Source organism: Cibotium barometz, chromosome 14, assembly GCF_041138505.1.
Source record: "Cibotium barometz isolate CiBa-2024 chromosome 14, ASM4113850v1, whole genome shotgun sequence".
Lineage (NCBI taxonomy): Eukaryota > Viridiplantae > Streptophyta > Polypodiopsida > Cyatheales > Cibotiaceae > Cibotium > Cibotium barometz.
The window spans coordinates 13122608-13144526 of NC_141059.1; the positions used below are offsets into that span (position 1 = coordinate 13122608).

The 21919-nt window shown below is 39.8% G+C and overlaps 1 protein-coding gene across 2 annotated transcripts; it reads left to right on the top strand.

Moving 5' to 3' along the window:
- Positions 1 to 437: 437 nt before the first annotated feature.
- Positions 438 to 11442, top strand: LOC147631675 (uncharacterized). 2 transcript variants are annotated; one of them, XM_086807870.1, is made up of 8 exons: positions 438 to 527; positions 666 to 829; positions 1394 to 1976; positions 8809 to 8983; positions 9075 to 9298; positions 9802 to 9870; positions 10913 to 11004; positions 11096 to 11442. In XM_086807870.1, the coding sequence occupies exons 2-8, from the start codon at positions 780 to 782 to the stop codon at positions 11310 to 11312; spliced, it is 1410 nt and encodes a 469-aa protein (XP_086663996.1). In that variant the 5' UTR covers positions 438 to 527; positions 666 to 779; the 3' UTR covers positions 11313 to 11442. The 2 variants fall into 2 exon arrangements, with proteins under 2 accessions (XP_086663996.1, XP_086663995.1); XM_086807869.1 differs by having other exon boundaries at positions 666 to 1976.
- Positions 11443 to 21919: the final 10477 nt, after the last annotated feature.

Sequence of the window (21919 nt, forward strand, 5' to 3'; positions counted from 1 at the left end):
TGGTAAACAACTATGCGCACAGATGTTTGCAGATGATACAACTGCAATGGTGGCCAATGATGAATAGAGTATCAGATGCTTTTGGTCATGCCTAGACATTTATGCAAAGTTTCAAGCTCAGTGATTAACCACCAAAAAACAAGAATCATAACCCTAATTGAGGAGTCTCCAAAGCGGTTGGTGCAAGCAGGATGTAGCACCTCGAAGATGGGGTGATTTTTAAGGGAAAGCCTTGCATTCTGGTTTCCCGTGACCTTTACTTATGCTATGCCAAGTTATATTTAATGCAAAAGGCCGAAGATGCTCTAGGTTTATTTCTTGGGTGGACAGGGAGGAGGTGTGTAAAGCCTCTAAATTTAGTGTAAAGAGAGGAGGCTGAGGCCGCCGATGTGGCAGAGAGAGTCGTGACCGTTGGAGGGGACTTCCCAGAAAAAAAGACAGGAGCGCATGCATGCGAATGCATGGGATGAACGGTTACATCTACGTAGATAAACCAGGGGGAAAACCCTAGTTTCCTCTTCCCGATGGTCAGCGAAACCTAGCCCTTGTTGTAAAGTACATTGTTATCCCGCATAATCGATTGTTTCCGTTGCCAGTATCGGGATACGGGACAACGTTCAGCGCCATCGTTGATAAATAATTTTATTGTTAATAATGATTATCAGATGGGTGTCCGTCATCAGGCTGTGGTAATTAGCAGATGGCGTCACATCAGTGGGAGATTAGTCTTTGTCAATGCGATTAACAGGCAAGATTATGAATGCAGTTAATAGGGTGGCATGAAAGGTGGCAGCTCAGGCCGACCCCGGCCTTCAACCCCTTCTCGCAGGTCAAGCCTCTCTGGCAATTCTACTAGCGCTCGCAAGATTGTCTTCAAGGACTTGAATGATGCCGTTAATCCGCCCTCTAGTAGCAGTAATTATGCTAGTAATTATATGCAACGCCGCTCAACGATACCCAGTATGCACAAGAGCTTGATCAGCGGCGATAAATCATCTCCTAATGATAACACTGCAAGATCAAGTTCTTTGAGTAGTAGTGCGGATTTGGTCCGCCGGACAAAAGGGGATGCCACGGACAGTGGGCACCCTTTCGGTGTGCAAAGAAGATTTAGCGCTCCGGCTGCAGCAGGCAGAACTTGTCCTTACAACAGCAGCAGTTTGTTGCCTTCTAACAAGTATTCAGTTGACAGCAAGAGCTTTAGCTGCTGCAACTCTTTGATTTCTGATGAAATCTCTCCGCCCAGAAAGCCAGTGCTGGGTCCAAATTATTACACGGATTATTTCAGAGATAATGACCCATTAGGGAATGATAATTGTATCGTAGGAGTTCCTCCGCCTCCTTCTTCTTCTTCTGATCGATTTCCGTCCTCTTCTGATCTGGTTGAAAGCAGATTGCATCGGATGAGCTTGAGGTCAGATGCTGCAAAACAAGCCAGTTTAATTGATCATTACGGCAATATTATTGGAGAAACGGCCACCATTAACAACGAGGAGAAGTATAATACTGGTGGATCAGATGTACCATTAACGTCCACATCAAATTATGTTGCTAATGCAGCTAAACCTATATTAAGGCTAATGATGCCGCCCAAGGGCTTGTCATGTCTAGCGGGTCTTTACAATGAAGGCAACACATGCTACTTGAACTCATGTATTCAATGCTTGGCTCACACGATGCCCCTGGCATCGGCGATGCTAGGGGATGAGTTAAGCATAGCGTGTAAGGAGAAATTGATGATTAGTGCTCGTATTGGTGGCGGCGGCGGCGGCAGCATGGCTAGAAAGCGTGGTAGTTCTACTCAAAAATGGGAGAGGAAATACGAGGCGGATTGGTTGGCCCTGGAGTTCCAAGAGCTCATGAGAGCCATGTGGTCTTCAAGGCCCCCTTACTCTGTGGCCACTGCATCCAGCTTCCTACGCTGGCTGCAAGAATGGGACATCCAATTTTCCGGATTCCAGCAGCAAGACGCTCAGGTACCCTCCTGTCACAATGTACTCTACTCACAGGTCCTTAGAATTTGTGCTTCATATTGCCAACATTATAAAGCACTAATTATCATTATAATGTCACCTCAATATGCTCTTTCACTTTGCATTTCTCATTTCAAATTTATTCACTTCAAGTGCACCTCCCTAACTTAGCACTTGTATGCCACCTTATGTTAATGCTAAATGGCCGCCTGATTGCAACGGTGAGCTGCAAAACGCAAAATATTGAATCCTAAATTCTAATTAACATATGAAATTGAACAATGTTTCTCAACACAGGGAACAATAGTAGCTGGCCCATATGACTTTAGCCATTGCCCACTTCACGTACTCGCACGCCAATGATAATCCCACCTCGCCATTAAGCCCTCCACTCCCACGACCATCATGCCCTCTTACTACACGGTCATAGATCTGGATACAAAAAAAAAAAAAAAAGGGACCCCAATCTTATTGGATTGGGTGTGCTGAGTGATAATTATTGCATCATTATCTATTAGTGAAACGAAGGCCAATAATCCGTTTTGATCATTAGCATACCTTCATTTAAGTGGTCAAATAAGTATCCCTTCTAATCGTATCCATTTTTTTACTACCTTTACATAAATTTCCTACACCTATCTTCCTCAATCATGATTTCAGACTTTATTGCCCTCACAAATCATCCTTGACCGCTATCTTGATGCTACTAACCTTCTTTTGCAAGTTTTTCTTTTCTCTTCTTTCACCTTCAAAAAAAAAGTTGTTATCACTCGGTTCTCTTTTATCGAGAGTGGTTTGTTTTCAAGGATTGTGAGCAAATCTTGAAGTTCATGAAGCATCCCTAGAGTAAAGCATTTTCTACTCACAAATGTTTGATTTGTTTAAGTAGGTAGATGGACCATTTGTTTTATGAAGTGGCTGGAGGTCTTCTGGGTGATGCGTTAGGAAAAATTTAGACTCAAAAGGGCTAGCTCTAAGAAGAGCCATATCATCACTTCGCTAGGAAAAAGGAGGCCATGGTGAACCTTATGGATCTTATGTCAAAACCCTACATGTGACATACCATTGGAAATCTCTTGAAAAGTAGACTATGAATCTATCACCTCTGAATGCCCTTCCCATAAAAAGGTAGATTTCAATGATTTTGACAATGTCTTTCAGTGGGAAAGGTAGATTCCAACAATTCTAACAATGCCTTTCAGTGGAAAAGGCATTGTTAGAATAAAAAGAATCTACCATTTTATGGGGAAGGCATAACTTGAGCCACTGAAAGGCATTATCAGAATTGTTGGAATCTAGATTTTTGTGGAGAAGGAATAACTTGAGCCATTGAAAGGCATTGTCAGAATCATTGGAATCTACTTTTTGGTGGGGAAGGCATAACTTGAGCCACTAATAGGCATTATTAGAATCATTGAAACTTGACTGGTACGTGACTTGATAGGGTGGTTGAAGCAAGGGAATGCATCTTCAGAGTTATGCAGAGCATGGGGAAGACTTTGAGATCAGGAAGTTTTGATCATTTTCGATCCTAGGGCTCATGCAAACTTCATCACTCCCGAGCTTGCAGCAAAGTTGGGCATCAAACTAGAGGAGATGGGTGTGTTGCATGAGGCTACTTTGGCTTGTCCTGGACATTCGGTTGAGGTTACACCGATCATTTGGAAACTACATCTCAATGTACAGACTTACATGGAATAAGAGGATGATTTCTACATTATGCCATTGGAGGGCTGTGATGTTTTGTTGGGTATGCCTTGGTGCCATAAAGTTAAAGCGGTGGTAGATACTTTCAATAGGAAAATCACTCTCACTCACAAGGATAAAGAACACACTCTTGATGTAAATCTTAAGGGAGAATCTATTCATGTTGTATTAGCTTCGGCCATTTCTCGTATAATAAAGAAACATCTTTCTGTTTACTTAGTGTTTGTTAAAGAGAATCAGGATACTACAGATTCTAACTTGTCTGAGTTGGATAAGGAAAGATTGGATTTTCTCAAAAGTTTTCAAGATTGTTTTTCAGAGGCTTTGCTAGGGGAGTTACGGGCCTGCTAGGCCTGAGGATCATGCGATTGATTTGATTCCTGGGAGTTCACCACCGGATAAGCCACCCTATAGGAGGGTGAGTGCAGCCCAACAAGAAGAGATTATGAGCCAAGTGCAAGATCTCTTGAAGGACAAAGGGTTGATTCAGCCGAGCTCTTCACCCTATTGTTCACCACTGCTTTTGGTACAAAAGAAAGATGGTTCTTGGTGGATGTGCATTGATTACAGGGAGGGCACTGAATAAGATTACCATCAAGAATAGATTCCCTATACCACGAATCGATGATATTTTTGATCGGTTACAGGGAACAACTTACTTTAGTCGCATTGATCTAAAGAGTGGATACCATCAAATTCGCATCAGGCCAGAAGATGTGCACAAGACAGTTTTCAGGACAACTTTTGGACTTTATGAGTTTTTGGTCATGCCTTTTGGTCTTACGAAAACTCTAGCGACTTTCAAAAGGATGATGGATCGGATTTTTCGACCCCACCGTGCTTTTGTAGACACCTTCTTTGATGATATGATTGTGTTTTCTCATTCAAAGAAGGAGCATCACAGGAGCATCTGACCAAAGTGTTTGAGGAACTCAGAAAGCATAGGTTGGTTGTCAAGAGAAAGAAGAGTGAATTTTTCATGCAAGAGATTCACTTTCTTGGGCACATAGTGTCTAAAGATGGCGTCAGGAGATGGATTCAGCGAAAATTGAAGCAATAAAGAATTGGCCGGATTTGCAGTCTATACATGATGTAAGAAGTTTCTTAGGAATTTGTTCATATTACAGGAGGTTTATCCGATTCTTTGTAGAAATTGCTTCACCTTTACATCACATGACCAAGAAGGATGTAAAATTCTGATGGGCAGAGAAGGAAGTTGAAGCTTTCAACAAGCTTAAGGAAAAGCTTACCACTCGTCCAGTTTTGGTTCTACTAGATCTACATAAACCTTTTGTGGTATAGTGTGATGCATGTGGGAATAACATTGTTGTTCTTATGCAGGATGGACATGTTATTGCTTATGAATCTACAAGTATATGAGAAGGAGCTTCTTGCAGTTATTTATGCTCTTTCTACTTGGAAGCATTACCTCCTTGAGGCTAATTTCATTGTTCAAAGTGATCATCAGACTCTATGATACTTCCTTACTCAAACGAAGCTCTCAGAGAAACATATGAGATGGGCTAACTTTTTGTCCATGTTTCACTTTCAGATTGTTCATGTGGATGGAAAAAAGGATGTGGTTTGCAAATGCTTTGTCTAGGAAACCACATGTGGCCGCCGTCTCTATTATCTTTCATCATGAACTTGATGATATGCGAGAATAGTATGCTCATGACGCAGATTTTTGATCGTTTGACGGAAGGAGAGCGAGTTCATCATTATTTTCTCACTTTGCCTTTGCAAGCCATCGTGATATTGAGGCTACAGTAAAAACTTTGGAGGCATTCTTTTATTGGCCTACTATGCGGCGCAGGGATGTTGATGTTTTTGTTCTTCGTGATTGCATCATTTGTTAGAAGGTAAAGTATGACCATCAAAAGACACTTGGGTTACTTCATCCTTTGCCTATTCTAGATAGACCGTGGGAGAGTATTGCTATGGATTTTATCTTTGATCTTCCTCTAGGACAAAGAGTGGGAATGATGGCATCTAGACTATCGTGGATCGTTTTAGCAAGTAGGCCCATTTCATTCCAGTCAAGAGGAAGATAAATGCAAAGCAAATGATGAGGATATTTTTGACAAATATCTTCAAGTACCATGGGATGCCCACATCTATTATTAGTGACAGAGATCCTCGAATGACGAGATTATTTTGGAGAGCATTGTTCGAGAACATGAAGACTTCGTTGAAGTTCTCATCGTCTTTTCATCCACAGACAGATGGGCAATCAAAAATTGCCAACTCAGTTGTATTGGATTTTCTAAAGTGCTAGGATCATAAAGAGCAGTGGGAAAAGTATCTTCCTTTGGTGGAGTTTGCTTACAACAACACCATTTACACTTCCGCAAGTAAGGCACCTTTCGAGATTGTGGAAGGCGGGAAGAAAGTACCTCCGATCCTGCATACAAAAGATAAGATCTTTGAGGCAGATCGTTTTGCGGAGAATATGGATGAGGCTTAAAAGAAGATCAAGTTTGCTCTTCAAAGGGCTCAAGATAAACACAGGAAAGCAACAAACCTTCACCGTCGATCATTGGTTTTTGATTTGGGTGATTGGGTGCTTTTGAGATTTGAGAAGGCTAGACTCAGGAAAATGAAGGGTAAACAAAGCTTATATCCTAAACTGAGTATGCAATACTATGGGCCTTTTCAGGTGATTGAGAAGATGACTGATGTTTCTTATTGTCTTCAGTTACCCGATCATTGGAGGACTCATAATGCATTCCATGTGAGTCTTCTTAAACCTTTTAGAGATTAGGTTGATGAGCCACAACCAGAAGTCAAAGAACTAAATGAGATTCTTCAATCGGAACAGGTTTTGGCACATAAAGAAAGAAAAGTCAGAGGAAAAGTTTCACGTCGATATCTGGTGAAGTTTGTGAACTATTCACCTATGGATTCAAAGTGGATGGAGGAGGGTGACTTGGCAGATTCACCGAGGATACTACAACTTTACCTCGAGGCTTTTGGTTTGGAGCCTACCTTAGAAAGTGCTTCAACAGGTTCAGCTGTGGATTCTGGAGTACTACCTTTTACTCAAAAGGGGGTGTCTCCGCTCCCTTGTCACAGAGTTCACTTGGATGAGATCTGGAAGTCGCTTGGTGTTCTTATCAGCACACCCGAGATATTGAACTGACAATATATCTGCCTATGGAACTTCTATGATATATGTGTACTAGTCACATGGTTTGATTCATGGATATACGAATCTTTTGAGAGAATGGGGATGCCTATTCTAGACTTTCATTTGATATGCATGTATGTTTGCCTTGATGCATCAGTGTTTACTCATGTTCATGATGTACTGCTGATCATGGGTCCTGTGGGATGGCCATGAGCGATGAGCGGAGCAGGTAAAGCATCCAAGGGAAATGACTATTCACGAGGTGGATGCTCTTCATTTATGTTATTTAGATGTTCTGTTTCAGTTGGCATTGGTCTTTTGTGCAAGAGCACTCTAGCTCCACTTATTCTCTAGCTCCACTTATTCTTTTCTTCTTCTTCCAAGTTTATTATTCCAATTCGTAAAGTGTTTTAAGTGTGATTAAGTGTGTTTACCACCCGTCAAATTTTTGAAGGCCGATTTCATCGTCCATCAAGTCAAATGCTAGTCAACCTTCGGTTAATAAATCACGGTCAAACCAGATCAACCCTTGGTCAAACTTGGTTAAACATGCCTGCCTTTGCATTTTCTCATGCCCCAAGTTGTTCCAAAGCACATGCACGACATTACCCTGATGTAGTTGACCTTTCCATAAACTTTGATCCACTTTTTTACTCTGTCAAACTTAGCTTTTTGGTCAAAACAGCCCTACTTTTTGATTTCTACCCACTCAAATGCTCATGGCTGATCTGCATATGCCAACACGGGCCTTCACTGTGCATCTTCATGTGTCTGTGGTCCATGTGAATCCTCTTTGCTTTCTCCCAAGAGAAGTTGATTCTCTTCTTTGGATTCTTTCTCGTCTCTTCCAATCGTCCTGCTTGTGTATAGACGACCACGAGCTTGCCCCTTTGAGAAAGTTGACATGATCTCGGTGATGGAACCATGAAACCAGCCTTCAATAAAACTGATGGGCAGTAGACAAAAACTTCACCACACAAGCACTTAACTTAAACTTGAAAAGAGAGAGCATGTAGACAAGGGGAGTTAGTTTGCAGAAGTGGTGGCCCCAAACGGCTCAAAGTGCAAGGTACATCTTTATGGCTCAAGAGAGCTCAAAATCACTACACAAATAAGTGGGCCAAATCTTGCCGCACAAGTGGCCCCAAATGTGACCATATCACACCATCCAAATGATAATCGAGCCATGCTCCCCTGCAAGTAAATATATTGTGCCATCACCACCATTCTCAATAAGATCCATCATCCATGAGGAACAGGTGGGCGAGATCTATCCTTTTATCTCGAGCCCCTCATTGAAACCCTCACTAAAATAGTATGGATCTATCAAAAGAAAAGACGTGCCGGTTTCTCGGGGCAGGGAAGCGGGGTGTTCATGTAGGCGTGAATGTGTGTGCTCACACGCATTTTTCAAAGCTTGTTCAAATTTTACAGTTGTAAGATTGTCATAGTGAAGGGGGGTTGGGGTTGTATGTGTGTGTGTGTGGGGGTGGGGGGGGTATGGTGGGTGTCTGTTTGTGGGTGGGTGGTAATCGGGTGTGTGTGTGTTCTTGTGAGAACTTCAAAGCTTAGGGTGGCGGTATTGTCACGGTGAAGGCAGCTCAATACGTTGATGTTCTCAACCCACCACGGACCTTCTTAGGATCCCTACATTGGCTTGCTTTGTTCTCGATAGGGCAGCTCAATATGGTGAAGTCCTCGATAGGAATACTGTTAATGTCTTACTTTTTTCATCTGAAAAACTGAATAGGTCTATTTTGAGTTGTTGAGTTGTAAAATCACTGCATTTTGTGATAGACACATACTGGAATACAAAGGTGAATAAAAAGCTTTGCGTACCATACGCACTTCAAATTGATACTATACGCACTTTATTTTAGCAGGCCATAGACAGTAGGACTGTTGGAAATTAACTGTTGTCATGGAATTGATCCTTTGTAAAGTAAAGAGAGAGTGTCTTCTTCATGTGTCCTGATCTGTCAATGAATATATATATAGGAAGCACTGAGAGCAATTCTCGATGGGCTTCACGAGTCTCTCAACCGAGTCAACAAGAGGAGGTATATGGACATCTACAGAGAGTACGAGTCAAGGCCAGAAGATGAGCTTGCACAGATCACCTGGGACTACCACAAGTCCTTAAACGACTCTGTCATACAAGACATCTTCTGTGGTAATCTAACCTTTGAACTGCGCCAAAACCATTTAGTCTACTATGAGAACATGGTGTTTGTGATGGTGATCTTTGGGCAATATGATTTCAGGCCAGCTGCAGAGCACCATTGAGTGTTCGGTGTGTAGGAGGACTTCCCACTGCTTTGATCCGTTTCTGGACCTGTCTTTGCCCTTGCCTGTGCATGGCGTGCTGCTCGGTGGCAAATTCAAGAGCCCCAGCAAATGGAGGGTGGCCATCCAAGACTGCCTCGCCTTGTTTGTGGCTCCAGAGATGCTAAGCGGCAATGACAGATACAAATGTGCCACATGTAAGGTAAATATCAGGCATATTATTATTTGCCGCCACCGCCACTTATCATAACACTAAGGGGGTTTACACATTGTGACCCTAAGACTCTAGTTGAAAGATTCGGTTCAAATTTCATCCCCTAAAGGTCAGGCCGATCCGCTCCATGGCTAAAAGAGATGTGAGGTGTAGCCATTCACTCGATTACTTGTTGCCACTGGCACCAAGTGCCATCTCGGCCACAACGTATCGCTCTTGTTAAAGCCCACACACTAAAGGTTGTGCCATTTTATGCATCATATGTAGATTGGTCATAGAGGTTGAAAAAGTCATCTCATCCCATTTTTTGGTAAGTACATAAATAACTTGTGTGACCTGTTACGTCTCTTGTAAGGTCTCGTAAGGGTATTCATACATCAGGCTTATTCTCCCTCCACTAAATCACATAAGAAGGCTCAAGCCATACAGATTAGTGCAAGTATCGATTATCTTACATGACTTTACACATACATCAATGCATTGTTTTATAGGTGCCTCAAACATCAACAAAGAAACTAAGTATCTACCGTGCTCCAGCTATTTTGGTACTTCATCTCAAGGTAAGTCTCATTCTTACAAATTCAAACATGATTGTATGATTAAGTCTAGTTCTTACAAATTCAAACAAGCTAGATATATGTGCATGATTGTATGATTTACCGTTCTCTCTATGTTCTGTGCAAACACCAAAACAAAAAAAGCCCTCAAAATCACATCAAGTCTTGGACAAATAGTATCTTTTCTTGTATTCCTTTTAATTGTATACTATAATGGAGTTCATAAAGCTCAAGTTAATACAATGCTCAAAGCTTTATATTCAGCATCAAAGAACTTTGCATCCAAATAGCTAGTGATGAAAAAAACAGATCTTTTGTATCCACTCATGTACCATTTTTTTGTAAACACATGCATGCCATATCATAGCTACGTAAGTGTATAATCTCTATTGATGCAAGCAAGACATAAATAAAGTAGGTTCATCACCAAATATTTGGAATTTTAAGGTGTAATTTAAGATGAGAAATAGTGCATGCTTTATCATTCAAGGAGGTATGTAAGGGTGGAAACACAAATAAAACATAATATGGAAGATAACATGAGAGTTTGTTTGGGAAGGGGTGTTCAAATCATGAAATGTGCATAGAATCTTAAAATGTGTTCTATCTAGGGTTTCAAGGCCGTGATACCATGATGTCTTTGAAAATGACCTAGCATGCTTTTAAGCAAGACACCCTTAGGGGATGATGCAAGGCACACTTTTGAAAATGATGTAAATGTGAGATCTTCAGGACAACACCTCAACCCAAAGCGTTTGGAGATGAAATCTTATGCGAATACATAATTAAGTCTAAACATCAAAATTGTGTATCTTTAGCTCAATTTCCTAGTGTAGGTGGAGTTTAGAATCAAGGCAAGGGAAAAAGGCATAGAATAATGACCTTCTTGCAACCAAGAAATAGATATGAAGCTTAATGTTCAATCATGGGCTCAGAATGTGTGAAAGATCTTAATTTGTGCTGTGTGATTAAGAGGTGGACCTTTGTGCCAAACTCTCTAAGGTTATCACCAAGCCTAACCCAATTGTGGGGTTTTTTTTGGCAGCGTTTTCACGGATCCGGGCCTTTCTCCTACAAGAAAGATGACACGCCCGTTTGTTATCCTTTGAAGGGACTCGACCTAACGGAATTCCTTGGGTAAGGATGGTTTAATAGTATGTTATGTGGTGGTTTTTTAACATAATTATTCTTAAACACAAACTTAGGTGGCGAGTTTAATAAATGGCAGGAAGACTCCACAAAGGCAGCACCCACACGGTGTAGTCTATGACCTCTATGCCGTTTGCCACCACTCGGGGTCCATAGGATATGGCCATTACACAGCTCAATGCAAGAATGTTGATGGCTTGTGGTATTCTTTCAATGACTCCTCGGTAACCCCTGCTCACGAGTCTAGCGTTGTGAGCTCCTCCGCTTACATCCTTTTCTATCAACTAAGGCTTTAATATACCTTAAAGCGTTTTATTTTCCTTTTCTTTGACCTCTTTTGCATGGCTCTTGTTCCATTAGCTCTATGGTGAAGGGCATTTTGTGAACTCTATCTATGTATATAAATAAAACACCCCTACATCCATACGTGGCCACTTTGTAAAATGAAGAGTGTATCTCAAAAAAACAAGTGTACATTATGCTAGAATGAAGTGTGATAGTAGTGAGTATCCAACACCGGTGTATCTCTTTTGCATAATGCTAGAAAGTGACTTTATCAATTTTGAAAACAAGTGAAATTTTTGTAAGAACATCACACAATATGGGGACAATCATGGCTCATCATTTATTCTGTTTTTTAAGATGCACATGCACATCATGAAAAAAGCATGGTTAGTGAGAGCTTCAATGAAGGTGCATAAGAATACATACGTACATGCATATATGCATGCACACACATATATACACACGTGTGTACATGTACACACACATATGTGTATGTGGGTGTGTATACATACATACATACATACATACACACACACATGCATGCATGCATATATAGATATATACATACATACATACACACACACACACATGTATATATATCATATATACATACATGCATGCATGCTTATATAAATATGTACACACATGCACACACACACGCATGTACATATAATGTGTGTGTAAGCATGATGTGTGTGTGCATGCATGCGTGTGTGTGTGTGTGTGTGTGTGTATCAAGGAACTAGTATAGATCATGTGAAAAGGGTTGGTAAAATTTTTATTTAGACTAGTCCTAATGAATAGTTGGTACACTTCCGCTTTAAACATTATGAAGTTTGGGAATATGTAATTTCCACTTGATAACATGACAATTGGTAATGTTATATGTTAATAGTTGATGGTTACATGAACTTGAAATTTTTTACTTGTTTTAAATTTGAAAGGTATTCTATTTTTTTAATCTTGTCAATTTATTATTGGAGATCAGAGTATTTCATCCAAATTATCATCAACTTCCTTGAGATCCTAACAAGATTTTGATACTTGTTCTTTAAGTAGCCTTGAATAATGCTACTTGTAAATTTGGCATCAACTTGGCTTTGAATGTCAACAATGCTACATATTATAAACAAAACATTCATGTGTATAAAGATAACATGTATGCTATACAGATAACAAAGTTCTATAAAGATAATTTAGAATCTTGAATGCTGTTGAAGTTGAAGGATAAGTAGGAATGATTGTCTCTTTGTGTAATGTATGTGTGTGTGTGTGTGTGTGTGTAGAGAGAGAGGGAGAGAAAGAGAGAGAGAGAGAGAGAGAGAGAGAGAGAGAATATTTAGGCATGCATCCAAGAGAGGGATTGGCAAAACTTATCATAAATATAATCTTCACTTTTTGTTACGATATTGACAACTAGATTGGACATTCATCTTAAGGAATTACTTAAAATCGATATCTTTGGGTAAAAAAATACAGTTTATGAAAAGAACCACATATCTCTGACTAAGAATGGATCAAATACCTTCAGCATGCATATGCCATAACCCAAAATCCATCAAATGGGATTCATAAGGGTCAATATCTCAAAGGGTGCATAGACTATCAGATACAATAAGGCAAGCACGCCATAGACCCCAAGCTAACATACCTGAGAAGAAGAACTTCCCGTAGAAGCCAATACCAGCAACATGGCAAAAGAACCCATAAAACACAAAGGGCTAAGTGAGTATTGTGAACTCACAAGAAGAATGGCTGTTTTATACCCACCGTGAGCTGAAGAATCTAGCTAACACCACCATATGTTTTCAATGAGGATCAGCGTATATTTTGCAGGGCTCCATCCTCAGGTCCTACCAGGCAAAATGCAGAAACATATTTCCCATAATCAAATACAGCCAAACAAGTGATAATATGGCATTTTGATTCCAAAATTAAGCCATGTAAGAAAAGTGTGTGTGTTTGTGTGTGTGAGTGTGTGTAAATGTGCCTGTGCATACGGTGCAATAAGTATTGCTCGTGCCATATCAATTCGTTTTACACCAACATGAGGATAGATGTAGCAACAACCATACTAGGCCTTAAAGCCTACTAGATTTATCAATATAATTATAAGTGAAAATACAAAAAATCCAAATCTCTAGACATTGATATCATAAACACTTAGGTTGATTTAAATAGAAACAATCTAAAATGTGTGTGTGTATGTGCATCTATGTGTGTGTGTGTGCGTGTGCGTGTGCGTGTGCATGTGCGTGTGCATGTGCGTGTGTGTGTGTGTGTGTGTGTGTGTGTGAGAGAGAGAGAGAGAGAGAGAGAGAGAATATTTAGGCATGCATCCAAGAGAGGGATTGGCAAAACTCATCATAAAGATAATCTTCACTTTTTGTTACAACATTGATGATTGGGCATTCATATCAAGGAATTACTTAAAATCGATAGCTTTAGGGGAAAAAATAGAATGAGGCTAAAAACAAGAATACAAGTGTAGCATTCTTTTCAAAAAGGTAAGCTAGATTGTGGAGTATGAATCTCATAAGTTTATGATCCTAACTTTTTTTACTTTCTTTGACTATGGTATACATCACTTTCAACTTTTACTATCTTTTACACAAAAAAAAACAATATTTCATCCTTTCACAAGCTTTTTCTCCACCATCTTTCCATTCCTCCAATCAATGTAAAAAGTAAGAAGCCAATTAAGATGGTATATGTAGCCTAGCACTTTTTAGAGAATATTAAAAAAAGTAATCGCACTAAAAATAGCCTCTATTTTTTTTCACCTTTACTCCAATGTGCTCTATCAAACTTAGATATGCTTTTTGAGCTAGCATCCATATCTTCATAGAAAGATATAAATTGTTTTTCCAACATTTCACCCTCTATCATGGACATCATGCACACCAATGTACTTTTTTGTCCTTCAAATACCATCTAAAAATATATATTAAGTGTATATGATGAGCATGTCTACCAATATCTTACATTAATCAACCTCCACAAATGTGCAAAGAAAAATAAAGGGAACCAAATCCATGGAACTTATTTTCCTTTTCAAGGACATAATAAATAAGCCCAAATTCGCATGCCAATATTTCACTTTAGAAATAGAAATTAAAAGTTTACACGTTAATTTTTCACTTTAGAAATAGAGATTATAAATTTCACATGTTAATCTTTCACTTTAGAAATAGAAATTGTAAGTTTTACATGCATCTAATTAGTTCTTATAGATTTCCTTAGAAAACCAAGCAAACAAGGAGTTAAACACGTGACTACACCTATGTTCTTTTTCAACCCATAATGGGCAGTGGGCACTCTCAACAAGCACTATTTCTCCTAGCATCCACCACTAAGAACAAGTAAAGCTGAATGAAAATTACTTGGACAATGCTATGCTATAAGTCTCCTGGTGGGCAACAATATATAGTATGAGAGAGAGAGAGAGAGAGAGAGAGAGAGAGAGGGGGGGGGGGTGGGGGTGGGGGGGGATTCTGTTTAGGTGATTAATATGTAATTAGTAGAAATTAGGTGAAATTGGGAAAACAAGTGAGTAAGTAGAGTTTCATTTATTGTATTTACACATCAAGAGCACTAATTTTTCATTGGGACTATCATCAGGAAGCTCTAGAATAAAAAAATTAGAATTTGGAAGCACACACACTACTTTATATTTCATCCTGTTTAAAGCATCCACATTTGCCAAGTTGTACAAGAATAGACATTTCCAATTGAATCATCATAAGCTCATTGGTAAGACCTTCTCATTATGGCAAAATAAACAAGCATCACTTCGCACATGTAGAGAAATTGTGGAAACTCACTAAGGAAAATATGCCAGAAGCACCAAGTGAAGGGTGGGTTGAAAAAGATGAGAAAGCATTGTTACTCATTAGTTTACATTTGCACGCAGGGCTTATTCATCACATTGACTTTATGGAACACGCAAAATATGCATGGGATACATTGAATCTCGTGTTTGGAGCTAAGACAAAGAACCAAGAAATTCACTTAAAGATTGAGTTCTATGGTCTAGAAATGAACTTCAATGAATGTTTGGCTAAGTTTTTTTCAATAGAATGAAAAGCATCATGACCCAGCTAGATGGCATAGATGCTACGATTGGAGATAAAGATGCAGTTTCCAATAATCTTAAAAGGCATGCCAAAGGAATACAATGCACTTGCCGCACAACCTTGAAGAATCTACCAAGGCCAAGATTTGATGAATGTGTCTCCTCTCTTTTGGATAAGGAGAGAGAATTAAAAGAAAGCAATCCCAGCACTATTGAGCATGCCTACAGGACATGGACCGTAGTGCCGGGCACATAGCACTCTGTAGCAGGTGAAATCGGGTTGTATGGCTCATGAGTTGAAAGTGCTCTAGCAAAGGACATGGAACCGTAGTGTGCCGGGCACATAGCACTTTGGGTGAGAGCGTGAACAGGTACAACTGGAATTGGGCAAGTGGACCCAAGTCGTTTGGCTCGCGAAGGCTAGATGGAAACAGCCGTTTGTGCAAAGTGGCAGTTGTGCAGATGGTTGGGTAAGGCAAAGTGATAGTCATTTCATTGAAGTCCAAAGGGAGACTTCGCCTAGGTTACCTAAAGATGGAAACAGCTGGATTGGCAAGTGGCAGTGTGCATGCAGTTGGGTGGGACAGAGTGGTAGCTAGCTCACTGAAGTTAGAAGGCAACTTGGTTGTGGAAAGCACTCATATCCAGCCAAAGGGCAAAGTGGGTGCAAAGTAGAAGGTATGGTCCGAGACGAAGTTCAAGCAGGTAAAACTTGGGACCTAGGCGTCCAAGCAGAGCTTATTGGGAGGACATCTAAGAAGACTAGGATCCTCACAGTACAGCAAAACACACTCAAAAAACTAAAGGTTCAAAGTGATGGTGCAGAGTGAGGAAACAAGGCTCATGTGAAGGTCGTCATGGTGTCATGGGGGCCCAAGCAGGACTAAGTGGATGGAATTTGTGCCTTGGTAAACAGGAACATGCATATTCAGACTCAAAGGGGTCAAAACTAACCAAACAGGTTTCAGGGCAGTTTGGCTAGAGCATGGCTAAGCGTCTTGATGTGTCAAGGCAAGCTAGAGCACTCAGTCACATGAACCAAGGCCAAAGAGGTTCAAAGGTTCGAATACCAAAGGATCGCAGTGGTTTGACTTGGTGTCAAGTGGGGCCAAAGGCACTTTGTCGAGCACAGAGGATCAATGCACCTATATACCGAACAGGTTGAAGCAAGGCAAGAAGGTCCAAAGTAGCCAAGTGCAGGGTGGGAAGTGGCACAAGAGGGGGCAAACCAAGCTAGAGTTAATGAGGTTGGCAACTCTTGTCCATGAAGATTTCTGTACAAAGAGCTCACGGGGCATCGATGAGTAACAAGCCTCAAGACAATGCTCCAAAGGAAAGGAATGTGAAGTCAGATTTGAAAGAAAAGATCTTGCAACCAAGTTGGTGTCAACTCGGTGGATAAATCTTGGCTTCCTTGAAGGCTTATGCATTCCTGGAAAAACTACATTACCTCAAGTAATCACTCTTACACAGCTCAGATAGGAGCTTCGACGTGACCACGTAGTCACCTCGCTAAATTTTAGGGGATTGGGGGACTCTCAAGCGGGGGCTTAAAGTCCGGGCCTTAAAATATATAAATATATATATATACAAAAACATGCACTTTTTTTTCTTTGTAATGGGTTAGACACTGACCTTGCGGACGGCTATAAAGTAGGGTTAAGACCTCCCGCGCATATTTACTATCTATCACTATGCACAAAGATCATGCACTGAGGTGCATATTTATGGAATTGGTGAGGGTGTCAATTCCATAAAGGGGGGGTGTATGTGAGGTGGGAATACTATCCAAGGCTCTTGGTTTCTTGGGGGTATGCTAGCCTGTGCCAAGGAAATTGCATCTTTATAGGGATGAGGTGCAAGGGAGCGGCATAGCACGGACTCATGTTAGGCACATGAAGAATGCACTCATGCACTGGGGGTAGGCATGTTAGGCCTCCCGTGTTGCGAGTGAGGTTCCGTGGTGTCGAGTGCCTCCGAGGGATGCCATCCCCGCCTTGACAGTGACTATGCCAAAACGTGGAAACGGGACCGAAAACGGTGGAAATGGCAAACCGGTGAGCCGTGTCATGCAAACGGATGTGACCGGGCAGGCAGATCATGGATGGAAGGCAAGTCCCGATCCTAGGCTATGGGAGCCGAACCGGGCATGAAGGCAAGTGATCGATGAGACCCGCAAGGAAAACGCGCGAGATGGGCCGTTGGGGCCGTGTCATGAAGCTTGGTTTGTGGAAGGCCGCCCCGCAGCTAGATGTCTGAGTCTCACTCTGCCTGGGCTTGTGACATTGAATTTCGAGTTAAGGAGCTCTAGATATCGCTAAATTTCTAAACAACAGATTTCTCTAGAATTCTGCAAGGTATAATTTCTAGTGAATTCTTAATTGTTATCTTTCTTTGGGGGTTGAGGTATAGCCCCTAGCCTCTCTATTTCTTGTTAATGAACTTGCTAGTTGATAATAGAGACTCCATTAGATGCTTCTGTATTGAAATTTCAATTGAAGTTTAATCAAGAGCATAATAGAGATTATGCTAGAGGCTTCTCTATTTCTTGCTAATCGATTTGTTAATTGAAAATTAAAGTTTCATTAAGAGCATGATTGATATTATGCTAGAGATAATTGGTTCATGAATTAAAGTTTAAGAGCATAGAGATCATTGATTCATAAATTAAAGTTTGATTAAGAGCATAGTAAGAATTATACTAAAGATTATGATAGGGATTATGATAACAATTGTGTTAGAAAGTATAATGGAGATTGTAGTAGTAGGGATTATAAACAAGAGTTTATAGTACAAACTAAGGGGGAAATTTTGATAAGGAATAGGCTATGAATTAGGATGAGATTGCCATGGATTATAATTTCTAAATGAGAACAAATAGTAATTGAGAAGATCATTTAAAATTAGTTGAAATCCTTGTAATTTCTAAATGAGAACAAATAGTAATTGAGAAGATCATTTAAAGTTAATTGAAATCCCTAATAGGAAGTGTTATCATTTATATCAATGGTAAAGCCCTAATTAGGAAGCTCATATAGTTTAGATAACTCATAAAATGATGAGGAGGATTGGTTATCCATGATGAAGGAATTCTAAAGCATACATCATGCTCAATTGGGATGTTGAGCGACTCAAAGGGGGATGACCCTAACATGTCAATAAGGTTTAAGTGCATCATGGTAAAGACAGTCCACTCTAACATGTGTTCTTATAAGTAGATGTGCCGGTGAAGATAGTGGATGCGAGATTATTGTGAACTAATGTACAAGATGAAGTAGATACTCTTGCATATGGTTAATCTTTTGTGAAGAAGAAGAGGGATGGAAAATATATAAGTAGATGCTTTTATGAAGAAGAAGAGGGATGACAAATATATAAGTAGATGCTTTTATGAAGAAGAAGAGGGATGGCAAATATATACACGGTAGATGTACAGGTGAAGAATGCAACACATTGAGAGGCGGATTTACAGAATTGTGTGAATGATTTAATATGTTATCAAGGATAGCTTGTGAAGAGAATCCTTATGTATTGTGATGCTTCATCTTAATAAAGTGACCATAGACACGAGAATAATGAATTGTTATTATAGTTAGTATGTTGGGATAGGTATGATCCTCATCACTCATAAGCACCTATGTAAGACATGAGATATGATGAAATATCCAAGGAAAAGGTGTATCCTAAGGAATGTTGTTAAGGTTATCTTAGGTTAAATTCCCCTTACAATTTCTCATGTGACAAGTCTTGCTACCATAGTACATGAAGCAAAGGTACTCTTAAGGTATGATTGAGGTTAATTTCAAGGAATTATTTCATAGCATATGGTTGGTGTGTGCGGGTGTATGAACTAGGTTTCTCATGTGACCCAAGTCTTGCTACCATAGTACATGAAGAAAAGGTACTCTTAAGGCATGATTGAGGTTAATTTCAAGGAATGATTTCATAGTATATGGTGCTCTTAAATTATGATTGATTGAGATTAATTTCAAGGAATGATTTCATAGTATATGGTGGTGTGTGTGGGTGTATGAACTAAGGGGTAATAGACCAAAGAAATTTAGAAAACTTTTGATTGCTTTTATGTGTCAAACATGCATGGTACATAGTAAAGAGGGATCCTATCAAAGTAACCCTATATATTTTTCTAAGCATACGATTTGATAGAACTTACGTGGAGACCGAGGTCTCTAAAGGTAGAAACCTAAGCTGGGGGGGGTGAGGGGGTATCCTATTAATAGAAATTGTACTACACCTTTCTTTTTAGTTGTTGAAACAAGAGGGTGATATCAAAAGAAGAAGTTGAATCCACTCAACCTTTGAAAGTTATGAGTTGTTTGATGAGGGTCCTCAACAAGTGTGTTGTATATCCTAAATGGGTTAGAATTAATGGTATCTAAAGTTGGGTACATCTTGAGAAAAAAAATATGTGACCATGGTAGATCTTAAGTGCTTCCTCTTGTTAGTTCTATTAGCAATTATTGGAGTGTTGTGTAATTCTTCATTGGATATTAACATAAAGGAACCAAGAAGAATATACGGAATAGAGTCCCTTGTTTGGTTAATAAATTATGTGGGTATCTTAGCCCTAGCATTATAGCTAATCATCCAAAGGGAAGAATTTTAATAGCAGAGATTATTGTAAATGGTGAATGAATATGGGTCATTAATGTTTATGGGCCTCACAATCATAAGGTTAGGAGTTGTATGTGGGATTTGATTGCTAGGGTAAATGTTAAAGTGCGTTGTCTTCTATTAGGAGACTTTAATATGGTATAAAGTGCAATTGACAGAGATGTGGTGGTAGCACTATTTTATTAGGAAAAGAAAAAGGGAAGTGGGAAGACCTTAGAAGGGGTTTGGGACTCAAGTATTCTTGGTACCTTAGGGACTGGAGAGATAAACCAGGGCATACATATTTTAGTCTTCAATATCTTTCCTCCTCATCAAGAATTGACAAAGTTTTCTTTAGTCAACAGGCTTCATGGGTGCCTCACACATTAAGGGTGGCTGTGGACTGCAACTCTACTTTATCTACCTATCTCCCTTTGAACTGGGGTTGGTCTCATCTTGATGGGTCTGATATGGACCTAACTCATTTCCCCACTAGGAAATTGAGAGTGAATATTTTACTTTTGAAAGCCCTCTTTTCGAGGAATATATGGAAGTAGCCATAAATAAGTTAAAAAGGAGAAAAGGAGCTGAGGGTTCTTGGAAACAGTTTGCCAATGAGATGCAAGGAGTCATTAGAAACTGAGAGCTGAGGAAAGGAGATATGAGAAAAAGAATGGTCTCCTCTGCTAAAGGATCTACTGTTGAAGAGACAGACTGTTGGGCTGAATTCTGGTGACATTGAACTGTATCTTAAGTGCCAAGCTAACATCAAAGTGGAGGAAGATAAATGTTTTAGAGAACATGAGTATTGGACTAGAAAGAGTCTTTTTAGTAATAAAAGAAACTTGACAATAGGTTTTTTAAACTTTCCAAGAATAAAAGTGACAGAGTGATGGGGGGGAGCATTCTAGATAAAGATGGCACTCCTATACATGATACCAATTCACTTGCTCTAAAATTGGGTCAAGTTTTTGGGATCTACATTGAGTCTAAAAGAAGACTATTCCTTAAGGAGGTTTCAAGCTAAAAGCAAGTTGCTTATTCTTCATAATTAGAAAATGGATTCTCATAAAGCTAAATGGTTAGAAAGAGATATTGAGATGGATGAGTTTTGGTGTGCTCTACTAAAGCTAGGTAGGGAGAAGGCTGCATGGTGGGATGATCAACCGAGTTTTTCATAACCTTTTGGCCCTCTTTAAAAGAGGTGGTGGTGGCTGAAATTTGTAAGAAAGCTTTTAAATTGGGTCTCTAGGATTGGTGAAACCCATTCCTAAACTTTTAAATTAGGTCTCTTGGACAAGGCCTTTAAAAAAGAAGGATTGGTGAAACTTATTCCTAAACAGACTGCTTGATTGCAATAGGTTTAGGCATTGGAGGCTTATCACCTTAGTGATTGTTGTGATGTATAAAATTTTAGCCAAGTTGATTGCTCTCAGAGTTACTCCTTTGCTGCTGCAAGAGATCATCTCTAAAAATAACATGGATTATTAAAGGCATGTCTATTTATGATAACATCTTTGCTGCTCTACTGGGTAGAGATGTGGCCATTAAAACTCAGCAGAAATGTATTATGATGCAATTAGACCTTGAGAAAGCCTATGATAGGATACAATGGTCATTTATTGCAAGAGTGATGGAAAGAATGGGTTTTGGTACTAGAATGGCCACTTGCATCTATACTCTCTCCTTGGGTGGATACTCTAAAGTGCCCCTGAATGGAAGAATAGTAGGGGGATTTGAAATCAATAGGTCGGTCAGACAAGGGTGCCCATTATCCCTCTTACTATTTGCTATTGCTTCTCATCCTCTAATCCTATCATTAGAGTTTGCCTGTATAGCAGAAGGGAAGGGAAGATTACTAGCCTAAAACTCAAACACATAAAGCAACTAGTTATTCAATGCTTTGCTGATGATTCTCTGTTATTCTTA